Source organism: Montipora capricornis, chromosome 12 (genome assembly GCF_036669925.1).
Source record: "Montipora capricornis isolate CH-2021 chromosome 12, ASM3666992v2, whole genome shotgun sequence".
In the NCBI taxonomy this organism is placed as follows: domain Eukaryota; kingdom Metazoa; phylum Cnidaria; class Anthozoa; order Scleractinia; family Acroporidae; genus Montipora; species Montipora capricornis.
Genome location: NC_090894.1, coordinates 13,544,472 through 13,561,635, shown reverse-complemented (window position 1 = coordinate 13,561,635; position 17,164 = coordinate 13,544,472). Strand labels below are relative to the sequence as shown.

Sequence of the window (17,164 nt, the reverse complement as noted above, 5' to 3'; positions counted from 1 at the left end):
GTGCGTGAGATCCTGGAACAGGTTTCCACTGTCGCAAGAGTCTCAACGTTTGTTGAGTTTACAAAATTGTATTTGTCATCGGGGGTCTACGAATAAATGATCGAATAGTATTCACGCAGGAATTGTATCGGCGATGGTAATTAAACTGGTATGTTGGAGAATTCTGTGGCTTGCCCCAAAAAGATCCTCTACGGATACGTTCTCTAGGGGAAAGAGTGCCAACACCTGTGGCAGTAATCTCATACCCAGATGTGCCACGGTTATACGGAAGAGAGATCTGGTAAAGCTCGATTTCGAGCGTGCTCAGTGGCAGCGAGGCTCGAAATACGGGCCTTTCGATCACTTCGCATGTCCCTCCTCTCATTGTGATTTCGCGGGAAAAACCATGGATTTCGAGAGTATCTTTGAAGAGATTCTTTTGGGTAGAGGACAAGGAAACCTTAAACTTAAGCCGAAACAGAAAGAAGCGCCACAGGCGATTGTTTTGAACGGTCAAGATTGTTTAATTGTACTTCCAACAGGTCACGGGAAATCATTGATTTACCAAATGCTTCCGTCACTTTGAGGCAAGACTAACTTATTAAGCTTAAATGTTACATCAGAGGGCAAGTCAATTGTTATTGTCGTTTCCCCTTAAAGTGCCTTAATTGATGACCAAATAAATAAACTCAACTTAGTTGGCATCGCTTTTGTACAAGTTTGCGTGGTTGTGGTGCTGGTATTGAAGAGAGAGTTTTTGCAATTGACGACCTTCAGAATGGAAAGTTGAAGTTAATCTTCACCCACCCTGAGGTAGCAGTAAGCAACGGGCAGTGTAGAGACCTTTTTTTGTGCAGCCTCTATCAGAGAAATGTACATGTACGGGCAGTGGTGATAGGTGAAGCACATTGCATTATTGAGTAGTAATATCTCGTGTTTGTTTGTTTGTTTGTATATTTGCAATTTGTTAAATTTGCTCTCCTCTGTCTAGTTGTAAATGCATGTTTAGTCAGCTACACTGACAGTATTTTACATTTACAAGTACTCTTGCACTCCAAGTAACGGCGAGTCCATGGTAGCACTTGCAACCTCTTCGCTAGACAAGAACAATTTTATCCATTTCCCCCAGGGACTCATGATTTTGGAAACGAATCTTTTCATTGTTGTGGTTGTTCCGGTACACCTTGACGGCTCAAGCTGGTTACTGCTCACACCGTAGCAAAGGAATTTCATCAAAATGTGTAACTGAAGTGGACAGGACAGTCACTAAATAATTAATTCGGGCCCATTACACATGTACAGATCGGTGCTTTTCGTAGTAACATCAAGGAATTTCAAAATGTTTAAATCTCTGAATAAAGGAGAAGAATGATCATTATACTCATCTGGGAAAAGGTAATGATTTTAATTGCCTTTTTTTGCAAGAAAATTAAAGGTATGTAGAGTACTTACGTACGTATTGCCACAGATGGTAGAACCGTATTTTGTAAGGAAAGGGTAAATAAGAGAAAAGTACATCTGTTTTAAAATAGTAAGAGAAGCACAATGACGTAACTTAGGTGGGATCCCAGTGCCCCTAGGAATTTTCTTGCTCAGCTGATGAATGTGTTCCTTGAAATTAAGATGAGCATTTATTACTACACAGGTGGAGACCCCTCTGTTGGTGATGTTGTTATTGATCTGTAGAGGGATAAATACAAAAGAATATTACGGAGGTTGCGATTTGCTCGGCAATAAAGTTTGAAGGCAAATAATTCAATGAAAGATCATCTAAAGTGTCGAGAAAAGAGGTCGCAAAATGACGCCTAAAACAGCTCGGAATGACCAAAATATCATAACACAGGACTCAGTTGGCACTTTGTTTGATCTTTGATTCAATCATTTGCTTTCAAACTTTATTGGCCGTTGAACATGAAACGTTGGTCCTTTGTTGCCGCCCTAAGAAGATCGACAAGGTCCAACTTGTTGATATTAAGATGGTACGTTTCATTAAACCAATTATTCATGAAAACCTTGTCGGCGAGTAGTTGTATGGTCTCCTCCAGGGGTACATTGGTGAACCGAAACCAACATCATAGGAAACCATAAAATCTCCGTTGTTAATCGCCAATTCGTGGACCTCATTCACGAACTCGAAGGTGTCGCTTATCATATACTGGTTTGTGGCGAGAGGTTTTAATTTGTCATCTAGCCGTTTGGCGAGGGCATAATTGTAGGTCTGTGTAGTTGACAGAATAGGTCGCATAGCTAACTCTTTCTTGTGTGTTTTGGGCAAACCATAAAGGCGGGCTAGCCTGGAACGTGACGGACGGACAGACTCTGCAACTGCAGTGGGTAGAATTCGACGAACAAGTGATTCCAGCTCCTTCTCCGTTTGTAGCAGGGGGTGATAGTGTTTCGGTGGTTTACCTCTACAATTTGGTCTACCTGGTTCAAGCATCCTAAATTTGGTGACATCGTTTACGGATGCGTCAGCAAGTAACCGCAGGTATTCATCCAAGACCCCGACGCCAGGTCCTTTGTCAGCTTTTGTTATATCTATGTCATCTCACCTCGTTAACTGATGAATGGCTTTCAGGAGTGTTTGTGGAGGTCTAGGGCCCTTTCGATGAATATAATTAAACGCCACCGACCGAAGAGTCGACTCGCTCAGAAATAGCTTGGTCACTCAGAAAAAGTTGCTTTGGTGAAGTGTACGCAGAAACGTTGCTTTACTCTAAGGTTTTTGAACGCTTTAGAAGGATTTTGGCCGTTAAAAAAGAAGATCGCTGCTTTGCTGATATGTACGTGTTCCTGTCTGAGTAAACAGCATTGTCTACTTAAATGATTACTGGGTCTAGCAGTCCCTACAGAGACACTTTACTGCACCAAAATATATCCCATAGCTTTGATATGCTTGTCACCGTTGTCACCTCTGTAAACGGCCTCGTTTCCACACGAACTGGTGCTGTCGGGATGACCTCCAGTGCCAAAGCCGAGTCTTGAGTCACAAGAACTGCAGTTGGCCTCGTTGTTACGAACAACGCCAATTCTTGCTTTGGAGCTTCCGGAAGAGGTACACTTAACATTGAAACCCTCCATTAGACAAGCACCAGTTTGTAAGGAAGCTTGTGAGCCAATTAGCTTCTTCCATTCAGCCAGGCCAAGTGGTACGTTGCGATATTGCCCATCGGCAATCAGCGAATAGAGAGAACGAGCGCTTTTCTTAATCACGACGAAATTTGGGTATTGCTCGGTAGATTTCTTCATACCGAGACAGATCTTGTTGAAGGATGTGTTCCAGTAAGTTGGTAACTTTGTTTCTTGTGCGTCGAACCCAGTCTGTCCTCCAGGAAGGTTGTAGGATTTCTTGTTGCTCCAAATACTCGATTTGTAGAGGAAAGTTTGCTGTTTAAAAAAAAAAGAAAAAAAACAAGGAGAGAAGCTCTAATAAAAAAGATCAGACATTCAAGTTAAGTTTTCGTGATTATGGAAGGTTAAAGTGGCGTGTGACTCGTTTCGAGAACAAATAGCTCTAGAGGCATCATTTAATTCGCGGCTTGGCATAATTAAGCAACGCACCAATTGAAGCTTGAAATAGAGATCAGCAAGAATTAGGTTTGACCGTTACACCAGGAAGGAATTCGCCATTTGAAATCAGAATGGACAATAGCAATAGAAATAACTACAACAGTAACAGCTGCAATATCAATAGTAAATAAGAAAGAAAGACCATACATTAAATGTAAGTGTCTAGTAGATTGAAATACCAGTACGGCATCGATAAGCCTAAGCACTTGTTAAGTGTGGTTAGCTTTTAAAGTTATTGCTAACACTTAAAATACTGAAAAAACCAAAGTTTCGATTATGGCAACGGTGTTATGTACCGGAATTCACCTCAATTATATTTCTCGCCTGACAAAATACTGGAATCTTGACTTCCCTATAATTCTTGTTCTCGGGGGCGCTCGATTCTATTCCCATATTTGTATTACGCCTTAAATAGACATGCGCACCTTGAGTTTTACTGTAGGTTAGGGCAGAGATCCCGCGTTCTGACGACTGGTAGTACGTGGTTCAGCTTCCGGGGTGCGTTTTTAAATAGTCAACTGGTCTCCTCTAAAAAGCTGTTGTTTTCTTCTGTCCGTTTCGTTGGCCTTGAAAAGCCATTATCGGGTGTAGTCAATTAAGTATGTATGCACTGTATCACAACAGGTAACTAATGTTAGCTTTAAGAAAACGTTTCTCATTTATTTATTTTATTTATCTAGAGTTTGATTAGAGCTACGGAACGTGTTAGAATCTCACAAAAATAAGTCGCATAGATCGCCCACCAGGGCGTAGGAATTACCGTGAGGAAATGCGCAAATACCCAACTTCTTCCACACCTAAACTCGGATCACGTCCTATATGAAATAAATACTAGGCGAATCTCTCATAGTGAAAGAAGAAATTTGCTACTCGTGCTATCAGTAAGGTTATGGAACCTGCTACTGCTACCGCTTTCCCTGTCTCCATTGGTACAAGCGTAAACCGAAGTACGTAAGTTTTTTATCCTTTTATTTGTCCTAACCTTTCAAGTGCTGCATTTGTCAAATGCTTGTCAAAATGATGATCGTTTTCGTCATTCTCTTACTGTATCATTATCAAAGTTATAGTAATTTAAGTCGTATATCTAGGTATATTCTTTAGCTTTCGACGCAACACTTTTCGATTTAAAATCTCAAGGATATTGTTGTAACCGTCCACTATATATATGCCGTATGCAAGTGGATATGTAACTATGCGCTACACGTCCATATTAAGCCTCATGCAAAGCATGTGTAGCCTTTGTTGTTTCTATTTTTTGTCGTATCGTGCCACGTATCAAGCGTATTTTATGCTAAGATAAGTTAGAATCTATAATAATTGTTAGTATCTTAAATATCCTATTTCAGTTCGTACCTACGATCTATCTGAGAACTACAACTTATGAATAACTACAGTTGGCTTCTACATCTGTAAACCTTTATCATCCAGACTACGAACATTATCCTGTACAAACTACGGATTTATTTGTAACCGTTCGATTTCGATTTGTCAACTCCACCATCAGTATTTATAGCAATAACACTGTACACAGCCTTGGTTGATTATTTTTCTGATTGTCCGTATATTAAATCACTTTGAATCAATCCGTTGAGTTCGAAATTCTATCTTGTACCAAGAGATCCTGTGACTGTTTAAGAGCTTTGGAATATTGGCAACCTCCGTTAGTTACGGGCAGTTACAACTAATTCATATTCAGTGTAGTGTTTCTTAGCTCCGACTGACTTCAAAAATGAAACCGTTGATTGGATTTAACTTAAATGTAGAGTTTCTACGATTTTGGCCTGCGCAGAGACTGCTAAAAATGCGTCTGAGTTCGCACGCTGGTATGTTTGTAAAGGTGAAAATTAAATGATCAGTGATCCTTGAAACAAAGGCAGGTTGGAGTAAAATACAATATAATACCTTATCTCCATCAATTTTCATGACCGGTGTCCATGCTCCAGCTCCGCATCCGAAATCTCCCACGTGACACAAGACGGAAGTTAGTCCCGAGTCCAAGTGAAGTGTGGCAAGCACCACGCTTGTGTTAAATCTGTAAATTGGACAGTTTAGGAATTAACGATGGATCCAATCGAGTTCTAAAGGTTTGAACACGCTAATTTGAAACAAATATGTTGAGTTCATAAGTGGAAACTGTGCTAGTTACTCCAGTAAGTGCCTTCAACATACGTTGTGTAACACAAAAGAAAATGTCACACGAGGTTTCACGCGACATGGTCGCCGTGACTTAAGGTGCAATCAGAGTATTGAGAAAGATTAAAGAAAATAGAAGGGAATCGAAAATATTGGCTTCAAGGCAGACATGAAGATTGCTTCAACTTCTTTTTCACAGCAAGTGTAAGCGTGTACTCTGCGCGTCTGACAGCTTTTCACGACAAAAGTTCACTGAATTTAATCCCTGTCCGGGGGGATTAGTATCTGGATGGGAGACCTCAAAATATATGACTTGCTGTCAGACTGAAAATTCTTTAACGCTCAAAAATACGAACTAAGCAAGGTATAGGTTTTGCTAGCCTGCTTTATGCAAAGAAAATATTGATGCAAAAGTAAATAAATAACGATACGCAGTTTTTAGGAAGAGCAAAAGGAAGTTTTTAGGAAGCGTCGATCGAGAATTAAAAAACTGCTATCAGCAACAAGATTTGCGACATGATAACAATAAAGATTGCGTGCCCCGAACATAAAAAGTTACCATCAGCGACAAACATTTTGGGAGATTTTTGCTATTGTACTTTTGGCTGCACAAATAAATCGCAAAACCGAAAGTAACATCAATTTCAGCGGTCGCCTGTGATCAAGTTACCTTGCGTGTTTAAGCTTTAAAAAGTAAAAGACCACAAAACAGGATCGGACATTACAAGATAAATCAACGTGTGAACATGTGAGCCAAAGGGCCACTGCTGGCACGACGTCTGGGTGACCCCTCAAATGGTCTAAATGACCACCCACTTAAAAAAATTAACTGGAACGCGGCAGTTCAATACCACGAACTCAGTGCCTTCCTTGCTTGTGTAACACGTACCACAGGCAACCCAGTTTACGCTCATGGAGCGTTTAGATTGTTATAATGTTCTCGATCGCGTTTAGTTATTTTATTGTTTAACACGTACCACAGGCAGCCCAGTTTACGCTCTAACGTTTAGATTGTTATAATGTTCCCGATCGCGTTTAGTCATGAAAACTTTCATCTACGCCTGAGTGCTCTTTTTGTACCATATTTAATATGTTTTGTTTTGGTATTCCTCGTCGTTTGCATCTATAGTCTGCCATTTCTGACCTGATTTAAAGGCGTTTGGTAGTGCAAGAGTCGTCGCTATAGTAACGTAATATAGGGAATAGCCCTTCGCGTGATGACGTCTGACTAGCTAATTTCACCACCAAGCCTCGAATTCGAGAATCAAACTTGTAAATTTTAGCATGAGCTAAATCCCAAAGGATCAAACTTGTAAAGAAAAACCACGTGCAAACAGTGTTGCACGTCCAGATGATGTGAATAATTTTGTGCAAACGAGGCTTGACTTGATGGTGAATTTTGAGCATTTTCTTAATCGTTCATAAGGCCTATTTGCAAGAATCCAGGATGAAACCGAACTGCTCTCGTCCAAATTAAGTATGGACATTTTTCTTTAGTGTTTTAGAAAAAAATGCAATTTTCTCACTTGTTCTGATTGCCAGCTTGGAACAGGGCTTTGCATGACACAGCAGCTGAAAGACAAACAAAAACGATTAACTGCTAAGCAAAGCTTTTCGCTAGAGAAAATATTCTGTTGTCGGCTTTCAACAGCCATTTAACCAGTTTTTGTCAAAATGACAGAAGAAGAAAAAAACTAATGGTAATAGAAATCAAAAAGATTTTCTACTTGATCAATACTCTCAGCACAAAACGTATGCCATATAGATAATCACAGGTAAGAGCGTAAAACTGATTGATAACCACCAGCACTGACCTCGATATAAGCGACATGAAGTACGTACTTACCTATTTCGCAGAAATACCCCGTGAAGCCGATCTTACAGTCGCAGCGGAAAGTTTTATTTTTGACGTTTGGTACACATGTACCTCCGTTTTGGCAAGGTGAAAAAGCACACTGGGTCTGAAATAGGAAAAACTCTTCTTTTACAAATTCCCAAAAATCGTTTAACTTTGACATAATGACCGAGTTTCGGTTATTGTTTCTGTATTACCGTTTTTACTTGGGTTAAATTGGTGATCCTCATTTTACCTAGGTTGAATACGCACTTTGATGAATTGAAGCCACATTTTTTTGGGGCCTAAATTAAGCCTAGAGAAAAATTAGGGTCAGGTTAGGATTAATTTTGGTGATTACATATGAATATCAATTGACATATTATAGAAATTAAAGTAAAAAATGAAAAGAACTGTGATGGGTTAGCATGTCCGTCGGTGTAGTGAAGTGGTAAAGACACAGGACTATAGACCTAGAAGGTCCGAGCTCGAGTACCGGTAAAAGCAATCCTTTTTCTTTTTTTTCTTTGGGGAGGGGGAGGAGGGGGGGGGGGGGTTCGATAGCTGCTTTAAAATAGGTAGAGCGCATATTCAACCTATGTAAAATGAAGACCAATTTAACCTGGGTAAAAACGGACTCAACCTGAGACCGGATTTGACCGACAACATATACACATCAATCCTTTTACCGGTTTACATGGGCATGTGGAGAAACGAGTATTGCTATACCTAATGAATGTGTGTAACTTTGATAGCAGTTACGTGGTAACGAGTGGTTAGCGTATGAATTAGAGGGCATCAATCTGTTTAGTTTCCTGACGTGTTCTTCATGTTCTGCTGGCTAATTCTTGCAGTATTTGTGTTGTTTTTTACAACTGGTGTTTCAACGCAACGATTGTTTTCTTATGAGAACAAATCTCTATGTAAAGATTCAGAAAACCATATATTCAGACTTTATTTTAAATGAATTATATATGCAACTTTTAAATTGAAAATATTATAATTGTCCGAGCTGCTAGGCCCTATTATCCGATTCTGGACACTTTTACCTTTGTTACTGGACAAAAAAGTGCTTTGGCTAACCGGTTGGAAGAGGGACTCGATGAAATTCTTAAAAATAGGTGTCTTCTTATAACAATGGAAAGGAGCTGTGATCACTGTGTTCATTATACAAATCTCACCTGAACGGAGAAGTGGTGCGAAGTTGCGTTGGCCCTAAATTCGTCGGGGTCTCTATATCGATCAGAAGACAGCAACTCGCACCAGAGCTTCCCATCAGCTCCTCTTGATGCCGCCAGGTTGAAAGACAGGCAAGAGAGATGACTCAGACATTCAAAACTGCAGCCAAAGTCATCGGCAACCGTGTGTGTACCAACTCTTGACACATTCAGATAATGCGAATCGTCTTTTATAAACACAGCTTGTCGCACATCGGGGTGATACCATGTGTTTAATCCTGTACCATGTGAGAGCGTGCAAAGTTTAGAATTCAATTCTGGGGGCGACATTCATATCATATGAATTAAGTTTGAGGGTTCTTCAAATTGAGCCAAAAATCCCAGAAATTTTTGTTAAATGCCAAATGGAACAGTTACTTTCCGGAGTGTGTTTGGAACATGTGAAATGTGCAGTACCTCCAGAGGTACTTCGAACGGAATTTCGGAAGTTCCTGTACCATTGCATTTCCATGCCCTTTTTCGTGCCAAATCGAGTGTTGAGCGAAGGTAAGCCCAGGAAATAAAGGTTTGAAAACGGAACATTTCAATCAATCAATCAATCAGTGAACTTTATTTAACGAGGGTAACACGGGACACTACAATGGAATTGTAATTTCATCTGGTTGGTCGGCATTCTTGTCAAGTCGTTGGACATTTTTAAAACTAAGTTAAAAACGCACCTTTTTCATTTAGCATTTTTATCATAATCTGAAGCGCGATAGATCTTTTTCACCACAATTTTAATTTTGATTATTTATTGTATCCTGTTTTTCATTTTTACTGTGATTTTATTAACTTTATATACTGATATCTTAGGTTATCAATGTAACTTTACCTTCTTTTCACTTATTTTATTCTGTGAAGCGCATTTAAAGATTACTTTAGTATGGAATTTGCGCTATATAATTTTATTATTATTATTATTATTATTATTATTATTATTATTATTATTATTATTATTATTATTATTATGGCATTTTATTAACATCTCAATGCACTATTTACAATGACATCATAGGGCGCGAAGCGTAACCTATGAGTCTGGGAGGTACAAAGAAACTATATCCACTTTAAGAAATAGAAAAAAAAATAAAATATATATATATTTATATATAGGCATAAGTTGAAGGATTAAAGAGGACGCATCGATTCTCTGTTACTCTGAGTTTCGCGCCTAAGCGATCGTCAGACAGAACTGTCTGACGAGCGCTTAGGCACGAACTCAGAGTAACAGAGAATCGATGCGTCCTCTTTAATCCTTCAACTTATGTATTTTTTTTTTGTGTGTGTGTGTGTGTATGAAGAAGGCCGGAAATCCAACGATGTAGTCACTAGCCAGTTGCAGTGAACTACCACTGACTGATCCTTTTTTGAATGAAAAACATATGTGCCGTGAGTGGGAATCGAACCCGCGTCCCCCTGGTTATTAGTCGGGTGTGCTAACCACTGCACCATCACGACAACCCTGCTGGCAACAAAGCAATCAGTGAAGATACTGGTTAGCCACGGGGTTCCCCGGCAATGTTTGACATTCAGGAACAGGACTACATCGGAATCACCTTCGGGGGATATCGTGCTATTGTCTCCGGTGCTTTATTACATAATCTGCACATCACATTACGTTCTGGGGTAACACGAGTCTTGTGTTTAGAGTAGATCTTGGTGGGCAAGAGCTGTTCATGCAACTCAAACATTCCCGCTACTGTATGCATTGGACAATCTGGCCACTCATTAAGCCAAGCAAAACAACTCTTAACTTTTAGTTCTTGATCCTCATATCTTGCACTTAGTAGCTTCCCTTGCCATTTCTCATCTCTCATAGTGTCTTCGCATGCTTCCCTGATAACTGTCTTGATTTTTTCCTCAGGGAGCTCCTCTCCACTTCCTGAGTAACATCGTGCAACAGAACTGTCTAGAGAAAGGGTGAAACCTATCTCTGTAGCAAACTTGACAGAATCTTTAAGGATAGACTGGCAACTACGCTCAACTGACCGTTCCTCAAAGTGTTTGACGGGTTGGATGCTTGGATCTGGGTTATTATATAACTTTAAGGCCGCCTTGATCTTTATATATGTTCTTATATTCTTGCTCTACCGACCGCAGACCTCTTCCTCCTTTGTCCCTTGACAAATACAGCAGAGCCGGGGAACCAGCAGGATGCTTCCCACCACTATCAACAATGATTTGCGGCACTTGTCTGTCAATGCTCTTCAAAGCATTTATCGGCCACTTTAAAGTCCACATCAGATATCCCATCACAGGAAAGGCATATTGATTTGATGCTATGACTTTATTATAATCTGACAATGGACTTGACCATATTACTGCCAGTCTTCGTAGATAAGACTTGAATGCAATGTCTAAAGCCAATTGTTCTTCTTGCATAAGGCTCTCCAATACCCCTAGAAACTTGTACTCCTCGCCATCATTAAGGAACGCTATCAATGATGACTCATCTAGCTTCATTCCTTCGCTATTCAGACATTCTCCTCTTTTAACGTGGATGACAGCACACTTCTTGGAATTCCATGCCAATCCAATATCACTCATCGCTGATGTTATTGACTTTAGGACACTGCCAAGTTTACTCTCAGAAGCTGCAAACACTTTCAAATCATCGATATACAACAATAATGCTCGTATTAATGGGCTTAGAAAGGTGATATCCCTCTGTAGCTTTGAGTTTCCACGCAACTGGGTTGATACACAACGTAAACAACCGTGGACAAAGACTATCACCCTGGGGTAGCCCTCTATTAAAGCGAATCGAGCATGACTTCTAAAAGCCTTGCGCTATTTTAGCCACTATCCTTGTATTTCAGCACATACACAAGTTGTGTATTACTTTACATAACCATCTGGGAAACTTGTGCATATGCATCATCTCCACTAACCATCCATGATCGACACTGTCATAGGCCTTTTTTACATCCACCCATGCCATACTCAGATTTCTCTTGCTTCTATGGCAATCTTTAATAACCATTTGATCAATTAGGAGATTACCTTCAGTACCACTGCAGCCAGACTTGGCACTCCTTTGTTGCTCCTCCATTAGGCCATAGCTCCGCAGGTGTTGATCCATCGGTTGCAGTAGGCACGATGTGAACCATTGATAGATTGTGTTCAAGCACGTGATTGGATAGCCCTCGTAGCATGGCGGTTTTGGTTGCTAAGTAATAAAGGCGGGCGAGGGCAGAAAAACCGCGAGGAGATTGGGGCCGGAGCAACTGAATTTATTTTTCTCGCGGCTTCGCCGCTCGTTCTCGCGCGCTTCGCGCGCGAATTTCGCGGCCTCTACGCACGTGCGCCCGGCTCGACAAAACCGCCATGCTACGCAGGCTAGTGATTGGACGGTGGTTTTCACTGGAGAAAATTCCCGGCTTTGGTATCAAGGTCGTCTTTCCTTCTGCAAACCATAATGAATATGCATCAGTGCGAGTGCCTATAGATCTAAAGGCTTTTACCACACCGTCATGCTCGACATTCACATGTTTCCACCAAAAGTTGGCGATTTTATCTGGCCCGGGAGCACTCCAGTGCTTGAGCTCGCCTACTGCTTGGCTGGTCTCCAACACCCACTCCGTTTCGTTGTATTGACTTACTCGGCCATTAATGGCAGATCAAATGTCATTGAGCCACCCCGCCTTTTCGTCTCCTGTTCCTTGATTCGTCCAAAGTTCTTCCCAGTAAGCACAAGCTTGACCAATGTTCTCAAATAATGACCTGCTATTCTCCTCATTGTCCACACTGTTCTTGAACTTTGGCCTTTCATTGGTCTTGTCATTCTCTATTACCTTGTTGAAGCTTGCGTACACTTTTCCTGGATCCGTTTTAAATTGACTGTTTACACATCTTGCTTCTTCGACATTCTTTTTCCTGATAAAGGCTCTCTTCAACTTTCTAAGCGCTTTTTTCTTCTTTTCAATGTAACTCACCAAGCTTTCAGCAGAGATCTGCTTACACTCTTCCAACAACAATTTCCTATTCTTTTTTCCCTTCTTAGTAATCTTCTTAATATCCTTGAGTCGCACCAACTCTGCTTTAGCAATAGAGATCTTTTTCCTATGATCCTTTACTTGATCTTCATGCCACTCTCGCCACCGTTCCCCCGCCTTTTTTCTTGTTATTGATCGTGATTATTTGGTCTTCTTCCATCTTCGTTGAACCAAGAAAGCAACGACTACAGAATAACCTACACAGTTAATTAGCCATAGGTACTCAAAAGGGTTTATTATTATTATGGACACTTATTGATATCGCGGTTTTGCATGATCAATAGCATAGCGAGACTAGTCCTAGGCTATGCTATATATTTATAAATATGAATGTGCAGTTAGACTATTCCTTTCAACGCTCTGCTCCGTTCTTCCTATCTCTTATAGGTATAAAAGTTCTTAACTATTTCAACGTTTTGTGATATGATCCATTTCTGGCTCATTATTATTATTATTATTATTATTATTATTATTATTATTATTATTATTATTATTATTATTGTTATTATAATTATTATTATTTTATGGCGTTTACGCTCTGGGTACTTCTCCAGCTTTTCACCTTCCTTCTCATGCACCCTGTGGTCCCACGATGACGCAATATCCACAATGATTACCTTATTATTTTCCTTTTCTACAACAACAATGTCTGGTTTTGTGGCTGCGATGATATGGTCGCACTGGATGGACATGTCCCACAAGATTTTAAACCTTCGTTTTCCACAACCCTTTCTGGTTGGTGCTCATTTCTCACTTCTGTCTATACCATACTTACAACAGAGTTTCCAGTGCACCAATCTGGCAATATTGTTTTCCGATGGTAAGCACCCCTAATCTCTTCGCCAAATATGCATATTCTATTTTAAAAGACTTTCCCTAAGTATTTAAAAGTACTTAAGGAAAGTCCGTGCTGGAATTTGATCTCGTTGTTAGTTCATCAGTGTGTGACAGTATAGCAAAATATAATCGGGAATAATATGATTTAGCATTCTCATAGCACTTTTTCTATGTAAATATACTTATTTATACGCGTTTTTTTAATCCTCATGTTTTAGAACAGATGGCGACCTTCTTCGTGTATGTTTTTTTTGTGGGTTCTCACTCTTCTGTTGGGAGATAAAGCAAGGACCACGACCTACAACGGCTACAAAAAGGTTACCTAGAAATATTATTTCCCTTTTTTTGCGTTGATTTCGTGATTACTGGAAGCCGTTCGACATGAAAACCTAGGAATAGAATTCGGTATGAACGGTGTGGTTGTTTGGAGAGAAAATTGACAGTTTTGTCGTCTGAGGAGTTCGCATCCTCCACATAACCTCAAACACCGTTTACAGGCGAGAACGGCGAGGAAATGCTCCAAAGTGTACAACGCCTTTGTCTTTTGTTCATTAATATTAAACCTATTATCTCGTGGCGTTCTCGTAGCAGTCGTGGCTCAGTTTCTGCTTGAGGTCAGTAATTCGAACAAGTCTACCGTTCATCAGTACTGTCATCTGTGAAGACTGCAGATCATCTAACCCTTTGCAGCTGTCATTTCAAATCCAGCATTTTATTCAGTTATTTCTCCGTTTCCAGGTTCGGCGCACGATCTTCCTTGCAGTTATCCCATAGGCAACCCAAGTTCGCGTCACTACAGGCAGCCGTTGAGAATTTAAACGCGTTATAAGACTTTGTATGGGAAATAAAATACCGTCGATTATGAAGCCTACAAAACGCTCAATTTAACGTTCATTCAATAAAATGAATAAAACTGACTTACCTCTGGTGTATTCTTGTGCGTTTTGGAGCTTATTTTACCGTTTCGGGAATTCCGTGTTTTCACTGTTCTAAGACGAAGTCAAGGCTGCACACTAAGATTTCGACCGTAGTCAGCACAGAGGCGGTTTGCGCCTCGAAAATCCATCCCAGCCGCGATGGACAACACTTACCCCATCCCCATAGCGTCACTCGTAACCATGGAGCTGTTCGAGAAGCCGCTGTGGGGATGGGGTAAGTGTTGTACATGAAATGACTGTACCTCATCGGGTGGAGTTAATTTGACCTCGGACCCAAACTCCGTGACCAATTTGGAAATCATCAGCTGTTATTTTCATCAGGTATCGTGGAATCGGAAGCAGAAAATGCTCATTTCCAGCCAAGTGCGTGGGGATTTTTGACGACGAAACATTCACCGACTTTCGCAAATGATGGGGCTTAAGCTTTGCGTGAAAAATTCGCGGCTGGAATGGATTTTCGAGGCGCAAACCGCCTCTGAGCTGACTACGGTCGAAATCTTAGTGTGCAGCCTTGCCTTCGTCTTAAAACAGTGAAAACACGGAATTCCCGAAACGGTGAAATAAGCTCCAAAACGCACAAGAATACACCAGAGGTGAGTCAGTTTTATTCATTTTATTGAATGAACGTTCAATTGAGCGTTTTTTAGGCTTCATAATCGACGGTATTTTATTTCCCATACAAAGTCTTATAAGATTGACTTTTGTTATTAAATTTATGAGAAAAACTAACGCGGAGAGCTTTCGACGTTTCGATGACATCCTGTCATCATTATCAAGAAAATGAAAAAATTTACATAAGTAAGTAGACAAAACACTTAGCCGAAAACAATAGTCTATTGTTCGAAGCCAGTGACCTCACACAAAGGAAAACCCAAAGTCAAGTGAAGTTATCTCCATTCCAAGAAACGGTAATTTGTTGTTACTCGCTAACTCCATCGTGAAGCTGATCGAGGGATCACATTCATTAAGCGTAGAGAGAAAAGACTCAGCTCCAGCTACATCCGGCATGGCAGTTATCGTTTCATCTACATATCTTCTGTATAGGTTGGGTAGCTTGTTATCCCTCTCTAGCTTTTCTTCAAGTGAACACAAAAATGTAAAATTTTTCATTTTCTTGCTAATGATGACAGGATGTCATCGAAACGTCGAAATCTCTCCGCGCTAGTTTTTCTCATAAAGTCTTATAACGTGTTTAAATTCTCAACGGCTGCCTCTAGTGACGCGAACTTGGGCTGCCTATGGTTATCCGATTCTATAATTACCGCGGCCCGCTCGGTAGTCTAAGGATTTCAATCTTAATCACACGCTAAAAATTTTCGAAAGTTTCCTTTGTCGCAAGAAATAGGAAGAAGGCATTTGAACTTGATTACGTACCCGCCGCGACCAACTCATTAAGCCTGGTTCTCATATGCCGCCGATGCACCTGCGATATGGCCGCCGGCACTGCCTGGGATACTGTTCCGATATGAGAACAGAAGTCGCCGGCAATATTGGTCATCTCAGTCTTTACCGCCAGCATGCCTGCGGTAAAGCTCTGCGATGGCTCCAGTTGCCGGCGGCGCATATTCTCATTCGTCTGAGAAGTATCCCAGGTGGTACCGGCGGCTACGTCGCAGATACCTGGACGGCACATGAGAACCAGGCTTTACGTACTCCTACGGAAAATATAACCGGAGCGGAAACATTGAAATCCGAATAGCATGTTTCTAAAAAGACCTAACGGCGAAGAAGAGGTGTTATAGCGTACAAACGTAGAATCATTTCTCTCGAGTCACCCCAAAGTACTTCTGAGGAATTGAAAACATTTCTGCTTCTCGATCTCGTGAACCGACTTTGCTTTCGGAACAAAAATGTTGCGCGTCCCCCGCAAACAAGGAAACAGTGTTTCTTCAACAATGTCACCGAAACATTGTTTTTTTCCCCTGTTTTTGACCAGAAATTTAAATTTCATTCATTTATTTAAAAACTAGACTCAACAACGTGACGTGAAGTTTTATATGTTAAAAAGAGGAAACGTTACGTTAATTCTAAAATTACTGAAATAAACAACATAAGCAAGGTAAACCATGCGAGTTATATAAATTTAGAAAGACTTCTGTTCATATAAACGACTTTTTAAATCTCTCAGCTCTTATTCGAGGAAGCTGGTGATCATGTCTTCTTTTTGTTATAATCCTTATCCGTTGTGGCGAGAGCGATTCTTGAAGAGGATAATCTTCTGTAGTAGTTATCTTGTTGAACAAGTTATGTCCCTACTGTAACAGTTGATATCTTAAAATTAGCTTGGGTGGAATATCCATGTGGAAAGGCCTCTTTGCAGAAAGAATTGCTTTAATTGACGATACGGAGTCGACATGGCGTCGAATGTTCTGGGAGCTGAATACTCCGTGTTCAAATCTCGCCTTGAAAACGGGACTCCCAGTTGGGTTTCAAATTCTAGTGGTTTTGATAAAGCTATTTTACTTGAACTCAAAACAACACTGAATCATGATGGAATGCTAGTTATGTTGAGGTGGAAAAAGCTCCCATTCACCAATAAAAACGTGGATAAAAGGAAAAGGTAACTTACCAATCGCACGAGTTCCTTCTCGTATCACAGGAAAGAAACCGAAGAAGAGCAAATAGCATACGATATGCAAGAACATGGCGAGTATAATG

General features: G+C 40.5%; 1 protein-coding gene and 1 non-coding gene across 2 annotated transcripts in view; both read right to left on the bottom strand.

Moving 5' to 3' along the window:
* Positions 1 to 1,481: 1,481 nt before the first annotated feature.
* LOC138026539 (uncharacterized) overlaps positions 1,482 to 17,164 on the bottom strand; it is a 15,707-nt gene continuing 24 nt past the window's right edge. Inside the window, exons 1-6 of the mRNA XM_068873930.1 lie at positions 17,076 to 17,164; positions 8,698 to 8,972; positions 7,529 to 7,643; positions 7,209 to 7,254; positions 5,452 to 5,581; positions 1,482 to 3,366 (exon numbers count right to left, since the gene is read on the bottom strand). The exon at positions 17,076 to 17,164 is cut by the window's right edge and continues 24 nt beyond it. Of these exons, the coding sequence (XP_068730031.1) occupies positions 2,839 to 3,366; positions 5,452 to 5,581; positions 7,209 to 7,254; positions 7,529 to 7,643; positions 8,698 to 8,972; positions 17,076 to 17,151 (1,170 nt within the window). The 5' untranslated portion in view covers positions 17,152 to 17,164 and the 3' untranslated portion in view covers positions 1,482 to 2,838. The remainder of the gene's footprint in view (positions 3,367 to 5,451; positions 5,582 to 7,208; positions 7,255 to 7,528; positions 7,644 to 8,697; positions 8,973 to 17,075) is intronic.
* Trnai-aau (transfer RNA isoleucine (anticodon AAU)) lies at positions 10,122 to 10,194 on the bottom strand. Its single transcript has one exon. It is a non-coding gene; the product is annotated as a tRNA-Ile (tRNA).